Source organism: Xenopus laevis, chromosome 6L (assembly GCF_017654675.1).
Source record: "Xenopus laevis strain J_2021 chromosome 6L, Xenopus_laevis_v10.1, whole genome shotgun sequence".
Taxonomy (NCBI): domain Eukaryota; kingdom Metazoa; phylum Chordata; class Amphibia; order Anura; family Pipidae; genus Xenopus; species Xenopus laevis.
This window is the reverse complement of record NC_054381.1, coordinates 56677985-56697213: the sequence shown is the minus strand read 5'-3', so window position 1 is coordinate 56697213 and position 19229 is coordinate 56677985. Positions and strand designations below refer to the sequence as shown.

The 19229-nt window shown below is 39.9% G+C and overlaps 1 protein-coding gene across 2 annotated transcripts; it reads right to left on the bottom strand.

The window, feature by feature from the left end:
• Nucleotides 1-1381: 1381 nt before the first annotated feature.
• On the bottom strand, nt 1382-18519 carry ctnnb1.L (catenin beta 1 L homeolog). 2 transcript variants are annotated; one of them, XM_018266400.2, is made up of 16 exons: nt 18271-18519; nt 9759-9812; nt 9186-9410; nt 8849-9102; nt 8232-8470; nt 7717-7918; nt 6947-7091; nt 6638-6741; nt 6226-6564; nt 4944-5102; nt 4736-4855; nt 4130-4280; nt 3607-3728; nt 3139-3199; nt 2611-2834; nt 1382-2245 (listed from the first exon to the last, which is right to left on the bottom strand). In XM_018266400.2, exons 2-15 carry the CDS (start codon nt 9769-9771, stop codon nt 2626-2628), a joined length of 2343 nt encoding a protein of 780 aa, XP_018121889.1. In that variant the 5' UTR covers nt 9772-9812; nt 18271-18519; the 3' UTR covers nt 1382-2245; nt 2611-2625.
• Between the last annotated feature and the right edge of the window lie 710 nt (nt 18520-19229).

Below are 19229 nucleotides of genomic sequence, written 5' to 3'. Positions count from 1 at the left end.
AAATCCAGGTGTACTGCCAAGCAGAGTCTCCTGAAGGCTGCCTGTCCATATAGGGGCTACCAAACAACCAATCACAGCTCTTGTTTAACATCCACATGGACTTTTTCAAGTTTGTGTTGCTCTCCAACTCTTTTTTAGATTTAAATGTGGCTCACGAGTAAAAAAGGTTGGGGACCCCTGCCTTAAACCTTTCTATTTCACTGCTCCTCACCTGTAATTCCAACACTCACTCAAGGGATTAAGCACTTTTGCCCTTCAATTTGTGCCTGTATGTGTTTGCCACTCGCTTAGACTGTAAGCTCTTTGGGATAAGAAGCTCCTTCCTACGGTCTCTTACCACATAGCAAACAAGGGCCAGCTCCATGTTGTAGCTCCCACCCTTTCAGCTATAGTCTGGTGATCCCAGTGGCAGCCAATAAAAGGGGCAACCATGTTTTGGAGGTTTAACCTTGAAAGCAGCAAGTAAGTTGCACATCCATATTTGACATGCCCAGGAACTTTTCATGCTGGTGGTGTTCCAACTTGTTTTTTTCAGATTGATATATGAAAACAAAGGTTTGTTTTTCAACGCTGGCCATGTCCCACCCTTCCAAGTTTGGCCTCATTATTTACACACTGGAATCAAAGTCACTGTGTAGGTCAGTGATCCCCAACCAGTAGCACGTGTTTCTCACCAACTCCTTGGATTTTGTTCCAAGTGGCCTCAAAGCAGGCGCTTATTTTTCAGTTCCTGGCTTGGAGGGTCTATCAAACAGCCAATCAGAGCCCAGGAAAGTTCATCATGCTGGTGTTGCTCTAAAACTTTTTAAATCTGAATATGGCTCATGGGTAAAATGTGATGTAGGGTAAGCAGCAGTTATTGGTGAATGCTCCTGCTGCTTTAGAGAATAGGAGTGATGTAGGACAGGTGTATGGAAGGGTTACATTTATATATTTAATAGCAATGTCAGTATGATGATGAGGACAATTCCTCACATAAAAGGCTTCCGTTTGTCTTAAAGGGAAAAAAAAAAAAAAAGCGACTAGTTCCTGATGTAAATGGCTTGCACAGAGTACTTGGATTTTATGCACAAGGTAGGCTGCCATTGATGCCAATAAGTATCCCCAGCCGAGTGATAAGAACCCCAATACTTGCCTAACACTGCAGCTCAGCCAGTTACTCAAGATCCCCAATGATGTGGAACAGTCACATGCAGGAGGTGTTTCAGTTTCCATGTGATGGAGCCATTACAGAGAAAGGAACCTTTAGCTACATTAACCTTACACAGATCTGATTTATCTGGGAATGAACAAATACATTGGCCAGTAGTAAAAGCTAAAAGCCCAAACCAAAAAGTGAGAAGGGATAAACACCTTTGAGACACTCCATTTAACACACATCCAAGTTTAAAAATAAGTTTACTTTGTTCATGACATTTACAAACATTGAAGTTGGCTCCATAAGACAGAAACCCATTCCATGTGGCCTTTTTAAAAGAACATGACACAGAATGCATTAAAAGTCCACTTTAATTCTTCGGAGCTATATTATAATGTGATTTTCATTAAGCATCTGTGGCTTCAGTACAATAACTTTGGGATAAAAGGCAACTGGTAAAATGTCCATTACAGGTTCCAAATAAGTCGAGATTCTTACTGGCCCCTTCCCAGACATTCCAGATAAAAGCTTTGATCAAAAAATGATCAGACTGAGCATATTAAAAAGAAAAACTATTTGGACCATTTCTATTTTTATACAAAAAGAAAAAAAAAAAAAAAGAAAAAAAGCTACACAATGTTCCACTTCAGGATACAATAAATGATTATGATTTAGTGTTCTACACTTGATCCTTAAAAATGAGAAAACTGCCTTAGCATTATGCACTAACTGAACGCTACAGAGACTTGGGTTACCTTAGAAAGGAAAAGAAATCTGGATACTAAAGAAAGCAAGCGAGGTTGGTACCATACAGATAAAAAAAGGAAAAAAAATAAAAAATAAAATTTAAAATAAGCAAGGCTAGTGTTTCTGATCAGTTCCAGCTTGCAAAACTATTCTTGTGCATTCTTGATGTGAGTCACTTCCAAAATCCATTGGTTTTGTTCCTCTGACCAAATAAAGGACCAGAACAAAGTTTTCTTCCGTTGTTCCCATAGGAAACTCAGCTTGGTTAGTGTGTCAGGCACTTTCTGAGATTACCAGCCCCCCTCCTGCCCTCTCAGCAAACTACAGGCCAATCACAATGCAGATTCATCTGGACAATAACTAAGGAGAGAAGAAAAATAAATTAGCTTATAAAGAATAATGTAAGTATAATATATTTATTCTCTAATCCACAAAGTAGTAGGAAATAACCAAGGGTTTTACAGTAACACGTCGATTGTAGAAAATCTGTAAAATAGCTAGTCACTGTGTAAAAGCCATTTTGCAGTAAACCAAGTGCCAACTACTATGAGAAAGAACATTAGGAATTGCACAATATGCCACAATCTCAAAAGAAAGTGTAGGGTGTTTGGGCCACAGGAGGGATTTGGAGTGAGAGTATTGAAGACAGTTGTTGGGGTGTGAGGGTCTGACAAGTTGTGTTCGATGCATAACACAAAATACAAGGTTTGCTTACAAAGACTTACCAAAAAAGTAGATATTTACAAGTCAGTGTCAAACCAGGCCAGTTGGTTGCTATCACCTGGAGGAAGTCCATCCATAAGATCTTGGGCATGACTCAAATCAGGAAGTCCATCAACTGGATAGTCTGCCCCTGGGTGGTGACCTCCCATGTCATGATCCATCATGGAGTCCATACCCATTGCATCCTGACCATAGCCAGCAGCATGGAAAGATCGGTAGCTTGAATCTAGATCAGAAATAGAAAGCATTCAGTACAAGTGCTACTAGCATTACACACGCACATTAAGAGTTGTGACTCGCATTCAAAGAAAATCTGCTCTAAAGACCTTACAGGTTAGCACCTCACAAACTAAAACCTCATGACTATTTTATATTGAAGCAATATTTGACTAGGGATATATGTTAAGCAGCTTTTTCTAAAACTAAATTGTTGAGGGAGCCAAGACTATGCGGTCAACAAACATCCAGACAAAGATGGCAGCCGTCTGTAGTGGGACAAGTCATGTCAATTAACACAAATCACAACTTACCATCCTGTCTGTAGCCAAGAGGTTCGCCTTGGGCACCAATATCAAGACCCAGGTCTGCAGCCTGAAAAAGTAATTTATTTTTTTTTATTTACACACTATAGACAAGCAAAAGGAACAGTTTTGCAGTCTCCTACAAATGTAGGTGTATATTTATTAGAAAACAATCAAATTGCTGATTGGTTACTGTGGGCAACTTCGCTGGTGACATCTCCAATGTTTAGTACATCTTAGTTTCTTTGTAGCCAATGTTAATATACCCGTTTGTGTCCTTGCAGCAAGAGGCTTTATGACAAGTTATCTATGCTAGATGCAGATTTAAAAGTAGTGTTGCAGCTTTGGGTGGTAGAGTAAGAGCTAAACAAAAGTCAGACAAAGACATGCATTGGCTAAAGTGTAAGCCCCATTTACCATGGAAGTCCTCTGAATTCTATTAAAGCTTAATATGTACATAAAGTTTTTGGTTCTGACCTCATTCCATGGCATTGGCTCGGTCCTGAAGAGAGAGCTGGTCAACTCAACTGACAGACGCTTCTTGTAGTCCTGGGGTTTGTCCTCAGACATACGGAACAGAACAGCAGCTGCATAAGTTGCTAGAAAATCAAAGGCAAAATTTGTTACATCTCTTGTTAAATACCCAGGGGCTCTGCAACAAATATCTAAGCTTTTGATAAGGGAGAACTCCAGTTAATTCTGCATGATCCAATTGGATTAACCAGATGGTCATTTTCTATAGCCGACTATACTTTCCGTATAATTTTGGCCCCTATATGAGTAGCTTGAACTAGGATTCAATGTTAAGGTGCCATCAGTCACTCCATTACAGACCGTTGAGGTATTTTATCTCCTGTCCTAAGGCACTTTTTTGCAGCCTTTGTTGGGATTGAGAGAAGGCACAGCACAGATTTATCTCAAGACTGGTTAAACATTTGACAAACTGACTGAGATTATTAAAAGCAAAGATTCTCAATGGTAGTGAACTTCAGAAACTTACCAACACCTTCATTTCTAGAGTGAAGCAGCTCAGTAAGAGGAGCAGTTGCACCTTCAGCTTCAATAGCTTCAGCAGCCTCTTTGTCTTGCGCCAGCTCACACAGCACACCTGCTGCCACTCTTTGGATATTTTCAATAGGCGAGTACAGCAACTACAAGAGACGTTTTATCACTTAGTGGGACACATTGTAAACTTGTGCAATGTGAGCAAAATATTAGAGAACGAGTGGCACTGCAATTAGTAATGCCATACACAGAGGAGAAATACCAAGTAGATACATTTTACCCCAAACTCCCCTTTAAATATACTACAGCTATGGGATTAGTTATCTGGAAACCAGTTATCCAGAAAGCTCAGAATTTCAGAAAGGTAGTCTCCCATAGACTCCATTTATCAAAATTTTTAAAAAGGACTTTTCTCCAACAGAACATGTACTTGATATAAACCAAGATATAATTAATCCTTATTGGAAGCAAAACCAGCCTATTGTATTTGATGAAATGGAGTATGAAGATCCAAATGACAAACTGCAGGTCTGGATAACCGGTCCCATACCTGTAATAAATCCTCATTTTGACGTGAACAGGCTCAATCAGAAATACTTACCTGCACAAATAATGGAATGGTGTTAAGACCTCTGATTACAATTCGGTTGTGGATGTCACGAGCCAAAATGTGAAGAGCACCTGTGCAGCCTTCAACAATCTCCTCCATGCGGACACCCTCCTGGAAATAGAAAGTAGAACTGGTAAGGAACAATGGTAAGCAGATCTCTTATAAAGTACGGCCAAACTTTCACAGAATTATGTCGTACCACAAACTGCTGTTGTGTTCCACCCATTGAAGTGCGCCTCTGTGTGTCCTGGTGTGCACGAACAAGCAACTGAACAAGTCGGGGAATGGCACCCTGTTCACGCAGTGGAGCATGATTGGCTGGACAAAGGGCAAGATTGCGGATCAAGCCAACAGTAGCCTAAAAACAAAGGTAAAAATAAAATAAATACATCAGCTGAGATGGTGTAAACAAGGTTACTTGGCACATGGGAGACAAACCAAGTTCAACTTCCAAACACTTTCTAGAGTTCAGTTTTCAGATCATATATCAGAAATAACGACTAAATTGCTTTCTATTTCACCAGTGTTCCTCTATTGTTTCAGGATGGCAGCTCAGTAATTCAGCCACTGAATGGTTACCCTTTGCTACATTCATTTATAGCAAACATTGCATCAGGCATAGCAGATAAAACTTTATTTGTGCTCAGCAGGGCTGAACGTAATAAATCTATCAAGTAATCTAAAGTTGCAACATTAAAAAACTGCCAAAAAACAAAGGCAACTAGAGAGACTCAGGTAAATTAGGAAATAGAAGTGAAAAATATTTGGAATGAAGCTATCCCTTAAATGGCTACTGTTACAGCAAGTCCTGGCATAAACATTTGAGCGGGTAATGGGGGGTTAATGCTTTAATGACATTTCTTGGTAATTCAGGCCTAATGTTTAAGACTAAGCTATTTTGGGCTTTAACAGTTGCAGTATTACAAATCCAAACCACTGAGCTTAATCACGACATCCCTGTGAATACTGTACAAAGCAATACATTTCCCCAAATGGGTTATTGCAAGTAAAATATTATATCAGGAGTACTACTGAGCTTACACTATGCAGCAATTCTAGCTAGATTTTCTAGACAATGACCCTGAATTTTCTAGTTATTTTGTAGCCCTACTTTAGGGGCAATTCTTAAAATACAAATCCATTAGTCAAAGTCTTGACGGATGCCTGATGTCAGACATTCTTGCCAAAATACAGTAACCAAATAGCACCACAGGCAAGTTGCTTCAGAAACAGCACTACCAACATAACTTGCACATATCACATGATGGCAGTTTTGGTTAAGACCATTTATGAAGGCAGCATTATCCTAAGAAGCAAAGTGTAGGCCAAGAGAAGCATCTGTGACTTGGGACAGTGAGCACCACTACAGTATATGCAGTACGTATTGAGTCCAAAGTCAGTCCACTTAAAAACTACCTAGCATACAAGATTGAACTTTTAAGAGTGAGCTAGAGGATGGCCACACAGACCTAGTCACTTACCTTTATCAAAGGCCAGTGTGAAGGCGGGTGCAAGAGTTTCACCACCACTGGAAGTCCATAATGGAGACGTACTGCATTTTGAGCCATCTCTGCTTCCTGGTGCCTGCTGGTAAGGTGACGCAGAGCACAAATTGCAGGTTCAGTAATGTCTTCTCTATCTCCAGCACGTAGAACTGTGCGAACAAGTGCTTCAATGCCTCCAACTTGACAAACCATCATTTTGTTTTTGTAGTTGTTGCAGGTGAGGTTGGACAATATACCAGCTGCACAAGTTACAACATTAATGTCATCTGATCCAAGAAGCTGAACCAGGGTTCCAAGAAGACCTTCCATTCCCTCCTAAAATTAAACAGACCTTAAGTAACATGACACTAAACTTTTAAACACAAGTGTTAAAGAAAACATTACCTACCTGTTTAGTTGCTGCATCTGAAAGGTTTCTTAGTGTCCAAAGACAATTCTGAACCAAACGTTGGCTTGAGTCTGTGAGATGGAGTCCTAAAGCTTGCATTCCACCTAGAAAGCCAAACAGAAGAAAATGAATACTCTAACAGTCTGTAGATACTTTTGAACCAATACATGGCTGCAGATTGTAAACTGCGCTGAAGAAAACAAGAGTTGAGTTGTAGATTTCTAATTCAAACCTATAGCGGCAGCATAGATGTTGTGGAAGAGATTACAGGATGCAGTGAAGACCAAATTGATAAAAAGTTAAACTTACCAGCTTCAACTATAGCAGGCTTGTTGCTAGAGCACACGGATAGCACCTTAAGCACCCGACTTGTGGTCCACAGAAGTTTCTCATAACTGTAAGTCCTCATGATATTTACCAACGCTTGTGGTCCCCCACTTGCAAGAATTATCAACTAAGGCAAAAACAAAATGAAAAATGCCTAACAATCATATTTGAATGCATTTTCCTGTAGGCACGAAAATAAGCTTATGATGGGACAATATTGTGCAGTCTTAAAGGGGTGTTACACCTTTCAGATAATGTGAGAGGGCAATTGGTTTATTTTAAGCAATCTGTGAGCTAGGGTCCCAATTACCCTAGCAACCATGCACTGATTTGAATAAGACTGGAATATGTATAGGAGAGGCCTGAATAGAAAAATGAGTAATAAAAAGTAGCAACAACAATGTTTAGCCTTACAGAGCATTTGCTTTTTTGAAGGGGTCAGCGAAGTAATTAGTAAGTAATAAAGCTTTAGAGAGTTAGAAGGAAAAGGCAATTAACTAAAAAATAATGAAAACCAATTGAAAAGTTGCTTAGAATTGGCCATTCTATAACAAGTTACCTTAAAGCTGAACCACCCCTTTAAAGGGGGCTCACCTTTAAATTGACTTAAAAGGTTACTTAGTAATTTAGCCACTCTTTAACATACTGAAATTGGTTTTCATTTTCTCTTTAGTTTTTGAATTTGCCTTTTTCTTCCGAATCACCAGCTTTCAAATGATATCTAGAGTTAGTCCGCAGCACAATTTACAAACCTTGCTTTCTTGATTTCCATAGGCCAATATTTGAAGACAGTCTGTTGTAATTGCCAAAAACTTGACATTAGTTTTATTGAGAAGGGCAACCATTTTCTGCAAGCCACCAGCCAGACGTACAGCCATTTTTGCTCCTTCTTGATGGAGAAGTAGATTGTGCAGTGTTGTGATGGCATAGAATAGTACAGAGTCAACTGGTGAGCTGTAAATGAGAGAAAAAAAAAAAAAAGTCAAAAACACCAAGATGCTGACATTACTTTTATACATGTTTGCATCACTAGTTAAGGACTGCACTATTTTCTACTAAGCCCCGCTAAGCCATACCCAGCTTTGTTACAAACTAGCCAAAGGCATCCAACCACTGGGCTGGTGGTTAAATACTTCCATGGGTGGCACATAAGTGTCAATAGAGCAGCCAATTTATGACAGCGAAGTGAAAGGCATTAACTTCACCAGGATATTAAAACTGCAGTCCTCCATTTCTAGTGACATTCAGAATACAGATCATTACATACCCAAGCATTTTAACTAGAGCAGGAATGCCTCCAGATTTAAATATGGCCAACAAGCCTTCACGATGGTGAGAAAGGTTGTGAAGTGTTCCCGCAGTGCATCGTGCAGTCTCTACATCATTTGTGTTCTGCATTGTACGAACTATAGCAGACACCATCTGTGGTGAGCGCATTATAGCATGGCGTGAGGCTTCCTTCTTTGACAGCTGGTGAACCATTACAGCAGCCTTGTTAACTACAACCTAAGAAAATAAACAGTTCCAAATCAATCACAAATAAATTCCATTTATTTTCAGAGTTGCTGTGTCAGTCAAGTACTGCAAGGAAGGCTAAAACCTACAACAAACCACACAATGTTTCTGACAAGAAAATGGAAAGGCTACTAATTAACAAATCTGGAACATGTTAGCTAAAACTTTACCTAAAGAAACTACTATTTGGCATTCTACCAGAATCAATAAATCTAGGGGACTGAATGTCATAAGAATTGTGTTAATAGAAAGAGTAAAACTTCTCATCTTAACCAAAGTCACTGGCAACCAGAATATTTTAAGTTTTGCTTTTTTAACAGCTGTCTAAAGGTAACCGGAAACTCTGCATCATTAAGCCTTCCTTCATACCTGGTCCTCGTCATTAAGCAGTTTCGTCAGCTCGGGGATTGCTCGAGTGGCCAATTCAGCATCATCCTGGTAATTGATCAAGTTGACCACAGCGTGTTTGAGCATCTGGGAAGGCTCTGCTAAACGTTGCACATTTGTTGGGTGTGCAGAGTCAAATTGTGTGGATGGAATCTGCATGCCTTCATCAAGGGTTTCTGGAAACATTGCAGCACGAACTCGCTGGGCTCTTGTCATGGCATACTGGCCATCAATATCTTTTTGAAACAAAAGCCCAAATATTAGGGTTCCATTTACAGTCTACTAACCTAAACATAAAAGCTTACGGCCCAGCTCTTACCAGCCACTTGATCTTGAGTGAAGGACTGAGAGAAGCCCTGCTCCCACTCATACAAAACTTGGTTGGTATCCACATCTTCATCCTCTGGGTTTCCTTTGCCACTCAAAGATGGTGCTGTGGTGGTTGCTCCAGAATGAATCCCAGAATCCAGGTAAGACTGCTGCTGCCAGTGGCTCACTGCTGCCTTTCGGTCTGGCTCCATGGCCATGTCCAGCTCCATTAGATCTGCTACAGAAAGTTTTAAAATTTAGTGTCAAATCACAAAAAAAACCCAAACGTAAAACACTTTTATTTGCTTAGCTTTCCCTTAACCACAGAAACTATAACAGTCTGATATGGCACAAAGATATGAATCTGTACAGATCCATGGCTGCGTGAGTGACGGCCCAGAGAACTATTAGTTAAGACCATTCACTGGGGAGGGATCTGGTCAACTGTTATGGCCATTTCAAGTGTGGCATTTGCACCATACCACTTAATGGGAATCTAAGAATTGACACTAGTCACTGGCTAAAAACAACCTCAGATTTACATGTACTATACAAAACATTGTAAAAACAACAGTGATTTTACCTTGAGTTGCCATTTTTCAACCGTTTCCAAAGAACCAGGTTGCGGATTACAAGCCTGAAATGAAAGAAAAGGACAGTTATGTAAAACAAAAGTAGTAATTTCCCACATCAGCAGAATGAAGACAGCTTAACTATTGAAAGTAAGGTTTAGCAGGGAAATGCTAAACGTATGTAAAAACATGCATAAAAAACAACAAGACCACCATGTCGCAATGATACTTTGTCAAAAAGCTGCACAATTAGTCTCGTGCAACAGGGGTAAACCAAGAAGTAATAAGGTGTCAAAAATATTTTTCAAATGATACTAAAACATAGTGGTGGGACAAAGCTTCTTGCCAGTCATAAAGCATGATTATTTTCAGAAAAACAGTTACAGGGTAAAGAACAAGTGGACAGGTAAAGTATAATCATGCTTTTCTCTTCATATGTACTAAGCATTTCCATAGGAGTTCCCCACTTACAGTATTACAACTATGCAGATAATGAGTTATTCAGAACACTGAGCACTGCTTCTCTCCAGTGCTTTTATTCTAACTCAGAGGTCCATTTCTAACAGTACATGAAGCTCGAAAGGTGATCGAAAGATTTGCTGCATTTCCTAATCTAACTTCTTCCTTCCGTTATTACATTACAAATAGAACTGTGAAAAACCATGTAAAGGCTTAAGGTAGCTTTAAAGGATAATGGTTTTGTTTAAATTCTTAAAAACTTCCAGCATAAGCATCTTCCCGGTAAACACTGCTCAATACCAGTCTTATGGCACACAACGTGTTCCTGACAAGCTTAGAAAAAAAAAAAAAAAATAGGTCAAACTGCACCAATCATGCCCAAGGCAAACACTCACAAATGCCAAACCAAGTTATCAAGAAAGCGCCAAATGACAGAGTGGAACTCGACCATAGACTTATTTAAACTAAATAACATTTTAAAAATGTATTTTTATTTTTCTCCATATTAATAATAATAATAATAATAATAATAATAATAATAATAATAATAATAATAATAAACAGTACCTTGTACTTTATCCAAACTAAGATATAATGAATACTTAGAAGCAAAGCCAGCCTATCAAGTTTAATTTTTATACAATTTTCTAGTAAACCAGATATGAAGATCCAAATTATGTAAAGCAGTTATCCACAATGCTTGGGACCTGGGGTTTTTGCAGATAACAGGTCCCATACCTGTATTAGGGACATGCATGGCTATACCCATTTCCACACTAAAAGAACTTGAGAAAGCCCCAATGGCAAGAGCATATTCTTTCACAGCACCAACATTTATACAACACTTTACAGAGACTACACGTGATTTATTAGTACTTGCCCTTGGAACTTTTAGATCATAAAACATATATATACACACACACACACACACACACACACACACACCACAAGAACAACAACAGCAGTTTGATCAGAAACTAGATGACCAACCTGTACATTTTGGAAGCAATATAACAAATGCAGAAATAAAAACAAATTTCTTGTGGTCCCGAGTTTCAGAGGCTTCAGTAGCTGTACTGCTCAGGTTAATTACAAAGACTAGTTGAGGGTGCACTGTGTGTTTATAGGTATCTGACAAGTTAGGCAGCACATCCAGTTGAGCAAGTTAATCACATTCATTAAACAGTTTAAAGCTTGTGGAAAAGACTGCACAAGCATATTCAATGGTTTTCAGTTTATATGAGAGAATGCCGTACACTGCACTATATACAAGCAATATCTTGGTAAAAAGGAATAGGCTAAAGCAGCCCATAGAAGTGCAGATTGTAGCCTGTCAGAGGAGTGATAGTCTGTGCCAATCTTCCAACCTGCAACTTAACAACTCAGAATATAAAGTAGCAAAGAACAAAACACACAATGCTCAGGCCATTAACCGAGCAATTGTATGAAAATTATGTCAGACAAATAGCGACACTCCCAGGATATCAGATAGGCAATACATGCAGAGATCTTATTAGCCAATATAAATCTTTTAACTGAACAACCAATTACCCTGGTACGAAAAAGGTCATTGACACTCCACAGTTCAAAGATCATAAACACCTTTGTTTTGTATAATGGTATCTGGCTATAGCCAGCTCAAGATAATTTAAAGGGGCAGTATACCTGCTTTTTAACACAAGCAGTGTATACATAAGCAAAGCCAACTGCTTGTGCCCCAATGACATTTTGGTTGAAGACCACTTTCCTCACTTCTGTAACGAGTTTCTCAAATTTCAGGATAATGGATCCCATAGCAGTGTAACATTTTTAACTGTTGAGGCTTCAGCCCATTTCAAACAACTAAAAACTGGATTACATAAGCAGGGAGTTACATTTGATCAGTTCAATAAAATCAATCAAGCCAATGTATAAAATGGCACCAATAGAGGAGACAAATTACAGGTCAAGCCCAATTTTATTGCTGCAGTGAGCAAACTCTATAGTTAGTATAGGTATATAAATTTATGTGAAAGTAGAGGGGTGTGTTTATGGATGCTGGGTTTTCATTTGGAGGGATTGAACTTGATGGACTTTGTCTTTTTTCAACCCAATTTAACTATGTAACTATTTAACATTGGCAGCTTTCATATATAGATATCCAAAAAAAGTGTTTGCATGTTGCGGTTGGCTTGAATGGGTCCAGGCCATGTGTCATTACTTTCCCCACTGCAACATTTGAGTAGTGCCCAGAGTTGTCATTGCCAGCTCCTACATTACGTGGAAAGGAAAGGTGACTGCTACTAGTGCTTCTCTACCCAAAAACCTAACCAGCAACTCCCGGGCTAAGAGTGCCTGTATAATAAAAATATATTTTCCATTAAAATAGACAGATGGCAAGTGACTTTTGTGCTTTTCCATGTGTGACCAGCAAACGGGATGTGCTCTTTGATAATGTATTGCCCCATAAAGCCCTAGCAGAAGAGCAATGTATTCAGTGTGCAAAGACATATACACTGCAGAAAGGCTGCTAAACAGCTCATACAGAGATTACAGCCACACAATTATGCAACTGTTTCAGACATCAAATTACTCTGGAGAAGTCTGCCAACAGCCATGAGGTAGCCATACACTCATCATTTGGAGAGGTTACCAAAAGATCCCCCCAGATATGCCCAAGCTAACATGGCCAATATTGGATTCCTTGCCCCTGATGCAGACAGGTTGAGGACTAATCAGCAATGCAGTCTTCATCCAAACGGGTCCAGGGCCAAATTAGATTTTCAAATTTGATTAACATCTAGCACCTGTATGGCTGCCTTTAGTCAGAATATGGTCTGAAGGTGTCTAGTAAATGAAAGATCTCAGAAGACATGCCCAGGTATAGCTTTGTATAGACATCAAAAAGCATGGCACCGTATTTTAAACATTTAATGCTGGCACTCTACATTTTGCAAAGAATATCATCAGATAGTCTTACACTTCATAAGAGCCTTTTGCCACCTATACTGCTGAGATGGGGTAGGATGTCCAGGATAAGGAAAGGTTCAGTAGTTTGGTTGCCCATAACTTAAACCTACCAAAGATTGTTTTGCTACCAATAAGGTTTACGTAACTGTTTTAGGATCAATTACAGGGTACAGTTTTTACAGAGAAAAGGAAAACAGATCCCATAAATGTGACAAATTCTGCTTTCTGGACGGGGAAGTAACATTGGCACCACAGTGCAGACATATGCTTTTTAAGACTTGTCACCTGTTCGGATAAGACTCCCACTACATTGTGACTGTTCAAGGTAAACTATTTTAAGTGCCCCAAATCTACCAATAGATGAGTAGTAAGGCACCCTCCAGCCCCTCAACCAAGTGTATATACAGCAGCTCCATCTGAGTAGCTTTGAAATCCCTGGTAAAAAAATTACTATAGCATTCATTGGATTTTCAACTCCTAATTTTCAGTAAAATAAACCTATTGCAAAGGTACAACCTCATTTCTTGGCCAAGTGCAATTTTGGAGACCGATTTCATAAATTAACTGCAATAAAAGGGTAATTTGCTGCTTAACTTACAAGCATTTAACAGTTTTTCTAATTCACAAGATGTAAATTAAGCTTGGCTGAGCAAGTTACTGGGTTCCCTTTGTTGGACATCTGCACTACATGGTCACTATTTAACATCATGTCTTTATATACACAAATACCCCAATTCATATGTAAATGTTGCAATTATCTTGATATGGGCACACCCTGCAACTACTAAATGGCTTGGTGCACGTCCATGGAGTATGCCATCATAAGAAGGACCTTCGAAAACTGCTGGACAGTTGCAGCACCATTTACCAAACAGCTGATTAATACAAACTCTTAAGGTATTGAGTGGTCAGCTTGTATTTGAAGGAAAATGTTTGGTGGGGCGGTCACTGCATACAGCTTGGCCACAATGATATTCTTAATGCAAACAGATAAAAAGGAAAATAGTGACAAAACAAAGCAAGAGACAATTAGAAGATTATTCGGTTCCAACAAAACCCAGTGGGGGTTGAGACAATAGACATGTTGGTGGCACAGACAATAGAAAACAGTGAGAAGAGACTAAAAGTGCAAAATATGCCTACTTTAGATGGTAATGAGCAACATAGTCTATGGCACAACTACAAAAAAAACTATTTTTGATTTGCTTAGTAGCCCTAATTCTGTACTGCAATAGTCTTCCCACCGTTGTCACATATGCTGTAGATTAAGTAAAAAGCCAAAAACAATACAGGGGTATGTTGTAGGTTCACCCTCTAGCTCCAGTACAAAATATATAATTTGCACTTATGTTGCCTGAAAATGCAATCTAAAAACATGCACTACAGCTACCACAACCAGTGGCAAGCAAGATGTTGCTCCCAGTGGCCTCAAAGCAGGTGCTTTTTTTTACATTTGAATGTGGCTCACAGGTAAAATAAAACTGGGTAGCAGTGTACTAGTGTAACCGGAAAGTGATTGCCATGCTACCTGAAATGCACAGAGGTTCCCACAGGCTTAAAGGGATACTGTCATTTTTCAAAATGAATTAGTAAATAGTGCTGCTCCAGTATAATTCTGCACTGAAATCCAGTGCACTGGGAAATTGACAAAATGTCTAGCCTCATGTCAGATTTCAAAATTGAATATATATATAAAAAAAAAAATATGTGTGCTCTTTAGAGAAATGGATTTCAGTGCAGAATTCTGCTGGAGCAGCACCATTAACTGATTCATTTTGAAAGAAAAATTTTTTCCCCATGACAGTATCCCTTTAAGCTCAAATACATTCACAGAAGCTGTGGGAAAAAAAAAAAAAAAAAATAGATGCAAGAGGCCGTTTATATAGGGAGCCATCGCCTACCAACAAAGCAGTCTTTTTGACCAGGACAGTTGCTTCTTGAACCATTATGGGGCTGCTTGGAGACATGTTTGCATAGGCCTCAGTGTGAGCCAACTATTGGCACAAGACAATCTTGGTTTGGGCCACAACCGTGTAAAACCAAAGTAGGTGAAAATTCAGTAGTTTGCTAGTCTCTCCAAACAAGCAGATCTTACTGTATTAAATCATACTTTGTCATTTTATAACATAGTAGCATATACTGTCTGCAATGGATTGCTGTGTGACTACTATTGTCAATCACATCAATATACCCTTAGAATAATTTCAAGGTTATTTAAAGAATTTGAGTTCTAACATGAGATTGTGTGTGTCATTTTAACTACAGAAGTCACTTCTATTTTATAGGCAATACTAGTCATGTAAATCATCCTCAGGACTTTGATACACATGGCAGGCTGCAGATCAATGCACTGTAGTCAAGACCAATTAATGCATGTTTAAACCCCACAGGCAAGTCCTTCTAGTCAAGGAAGAGTTAAGGCTGCCAACTAAATCGGCAGCATTTAAAAAAAACTAAAAAAAAAAAACTAGGGTATTAGGAGCTATTGCGTGTTTAATCTCAGTTTCAAGTTAAAGTAAACAACCAGGCATACATTCCCAGGAGCAAGTAAAGGAGTTTCATACCTGCCCACACAAGTCCTTTTCTGAAATACAAAGGAGTTAAACAGTTTAAGTATTATGCCACTGAGACAGTAACACAAATCTACAGACCAAAGACCCCCCCTCGCTCCTCCCAAACACACATGGAATGAATTTGCCTGTAAACACTTCAAAGGCTAGTTTCTTCCAGGAGTTGGGCCAAAAGACAAATTCAAGCAACTTGCTTAGAAACTATGGCTAAATACACACCACAATGTTTCATTTGAACTTTTTAATCTGCCCAAGAAGGTACTAGCAGCTTAGCTTTAGTTAAAAAAATAATAAGTTGAGTTAGTGCATTAATGTAGGTATGACTGTATAGAAATGTACTTTTTGTGCTCACATAGAAAGTATAGTCGGTCACTTGTATTAGCTATTTACCGGGACACTGCCAAGGCAAGCACTGTTTCATAAGGCTTTCCCAACACCTGGTAATTCTGTTCCCACAGTTAACAATGAAGTCTCTGTTCTTGCCAGTTCGCTACAAACCACTTGCTTTAGAGAGGGCCAACATATTCCAGTTATTTAGAGACCATACACATCCCAAGTGCCTGCTCCAGTAAAGCTTGACCGTCTATAGAAGATACCATACAACCTCTCTGGTGAGGAGCCAATTAATCGGCCTGTATTGGAGATGGGAGGAAATTACCAGAGAAATACACTTTACAGGGAGAAGATACACACTCCTTGCAGACTGAAGTAAACCCAGGAGCCACTGGAACACAAGGCATTTGACTGATGATACTTGTAGTTGTGCTCAGCAGTCTCCACGTTTAATGGGCCACTTCCCAATGCACAATGGCATGTTTATGTAACAGTTGTAGGCTCATGGAAATTCTTCCCAAAGCAAAAACCAACCGACCAGCTGAGTATCCTGCCTACCACATTCTGGCTTTGCTTAATTTGAGGAAACGCACAAGAGACCACCATTTCTGACTTTTAAATAGGCTAGTTAGCAATACTTGCTCTAACATACATGTGGTCTATACTATACTAGTATTAAAATAAAGAATGAATATGTTTTATGTAATCATTTGCCTGCTGCATATGCTGGAATTACGATACACACAGGCAGTAATGGTGGGTAAAACTCCCAACACTACTCCATGTATGCTACTTTTTCAGCTTTAGCTAAAACATGGAATAGAAGCTGCACCTGCCCAATTTCCTTTGTCACCTTTCAATAGAAAGCTGTGGTTTAAAATGTGGGAAAATAAATATAAATTCAGTTAGAGATGTGCCTGGATTGCCCGCTAGTAGCCAAGACACAAAAGTCCTGTGTTCTCAAATAGGAGAACATTTCCTCCCAAAGATCACATTCCTTACTAGTCTATTCAATGTCTGCACACTTATGGGGGGGGGGGGGGAAGAATGGGAAAAATAAACATTCATGACCACCCTTGAAAGTAATCGGAACTAAAACCACATCAGCTCATACTACACACCTACTTAAGGAACATGGCCAGATGTTTGTGGCGCAAAAGGCACCTCCCACTAACATGGAATTGCCAAACCACCACCTTTTGGGCTAAAAAAATATTTGTATAGCAACACAAATGCACCAGCGCTGCTGCTTTCTGGCATTAGCCACTAGTAGGAAACTGCAACTGCACTTCCTCTGCCATTGGCTTCTTACATTATAAGAGTTTGCTTAACTTTATAGCACAATATTACAGTTATGCTTACATTTAAATCAAACCATTTAACATGTACAAGCTTTCCATTGGGATTTATTGTACAAGAGAAGTTCTCATAGTGGATATAGTTGAACAACATGGAGCAATAGTAGAGCCCTCTGCTGCAAAACAAAACACTGGTTATAAGCGGAAGGGGATGATGAACATAGTGGATTGACTGAGCCTCACCCTAGGCCAAGACAGGGAGTGGAGAAAAAAAAAAAGTTTCAGGAGTGTCATATTTCACTGCTCCATCAGAGAAACAGTAAATACAGTGTACACATTCCCATACTGGCTGCTCGAACAGAGGACATGGATTTACACTATGTGTATATGACAATGGCGGAAGAATTAGGCAAGCACAAGTCTCAAGGCAAATACTAGTTCGGAACAAAAAAGTTCGAGGGAAATAAAAGCGAGTGGGCAGTAGACAAACAATAGGAACAGATGAGAAGGGCAATGCTTAGACACATTATAATACGAGAATGAAGGACAGGACGATATTGTGCAGAGCAGTTAGGGGACATTATTAATGCCGGACCCACACAAACAACTTCCGCCCCAGTCCCTATTCCACAACTCGGAACCACGTTACCCCAGCAGACCAGACGGCCGCACAATCGTTCCCTTCATAAGATTGGAACTCCCCGCCCGCACACACTAAACCACAACGTGCACTAATGCTCGATGCACCACTACAAGTTCAATACACAGAGCAGCACGTTAAGATAAATCCTGTCTCCCCAGCTGTTGCATAACCACAACTCCCAGCAGCGCCAATTCATCTGATGGCTTTAGTAACAATAAGATTGCAACAAGGACGCAGGAAAAAAAAAATCAGGTCATCTGCGGCATCTTACCGTCGGCTCGATGTCCCCCGGTTCCGGCCGTCGCCGTGTTTCGCCCGATACTGGCCGTCTCCTACACCGCCTCCAGATATTGCAGCTCCCGAATGATGTCCCACCTAAAGGCGGACGGGGTGTGGTGGCAAGAGCGTTGATTTACTTTTCCCCGCTTTTATTTGTGACCCCTTTCAGATGCAAGCCATGAACAAATGCACACCACTCCCCTTCCCTAGAAACGCGACATACAGGCTTAAAATGGCGCCGCACACCTTCATTTTATACGGGTCGCATAACATACGCGTGTGGATATCCTTCCGCGAGCTTCAGCGCACAGTACGAAACACGTCTCGTAACCGGGGTGTGGGCGGAGTGATTTAGAAAGAAATAGTTCTTCATAAGAGCGAGTGCCCTACCTAAACTGTTGTTTAAGGAACTGCGGAAAACTAAAAGTGTTTATTGTAATACTATCTACATTATGTCGTGCGACTTCCACGTATACGTTCGCAAGGATTTGGCGGATATATGTGTCTAGTGAACATAAATCCGCAGTTCACCACCCTTTTTATTGATGGTTGTGTATGCACGGAAGAGTATTTTGATGATGGCGGTGAAGCGCCAGTTGTCACAGACAATCAGGACACAGGGCCGTTTTGGAATATTGCAGTAAAAAGTTTTACAATGTCAGGTTTAACAAGCGACCGAACAGTTTGGGCGGAGAAGAGATCCATTCCTGCTCATTGTGCGGATTGGAGGGCTTTGCGGCGGAATGATCCGCCGTGGGTAATGCGGCCGGGGTACTTTTTTCCCCCCTTGGCTTGGAATGTGGAGACCGATGAGGGCAGAGTTGGAGACAAAGAAAGGAGGGGGAAGTATTAACCCTTTCGTCTGAACTGAAACACGAGTCTGGCACGACTGAAATGCTGCAACACAGCTCTATGTTAGTAACAGAGCGTAAAACAGAGAGGGGAATTTGC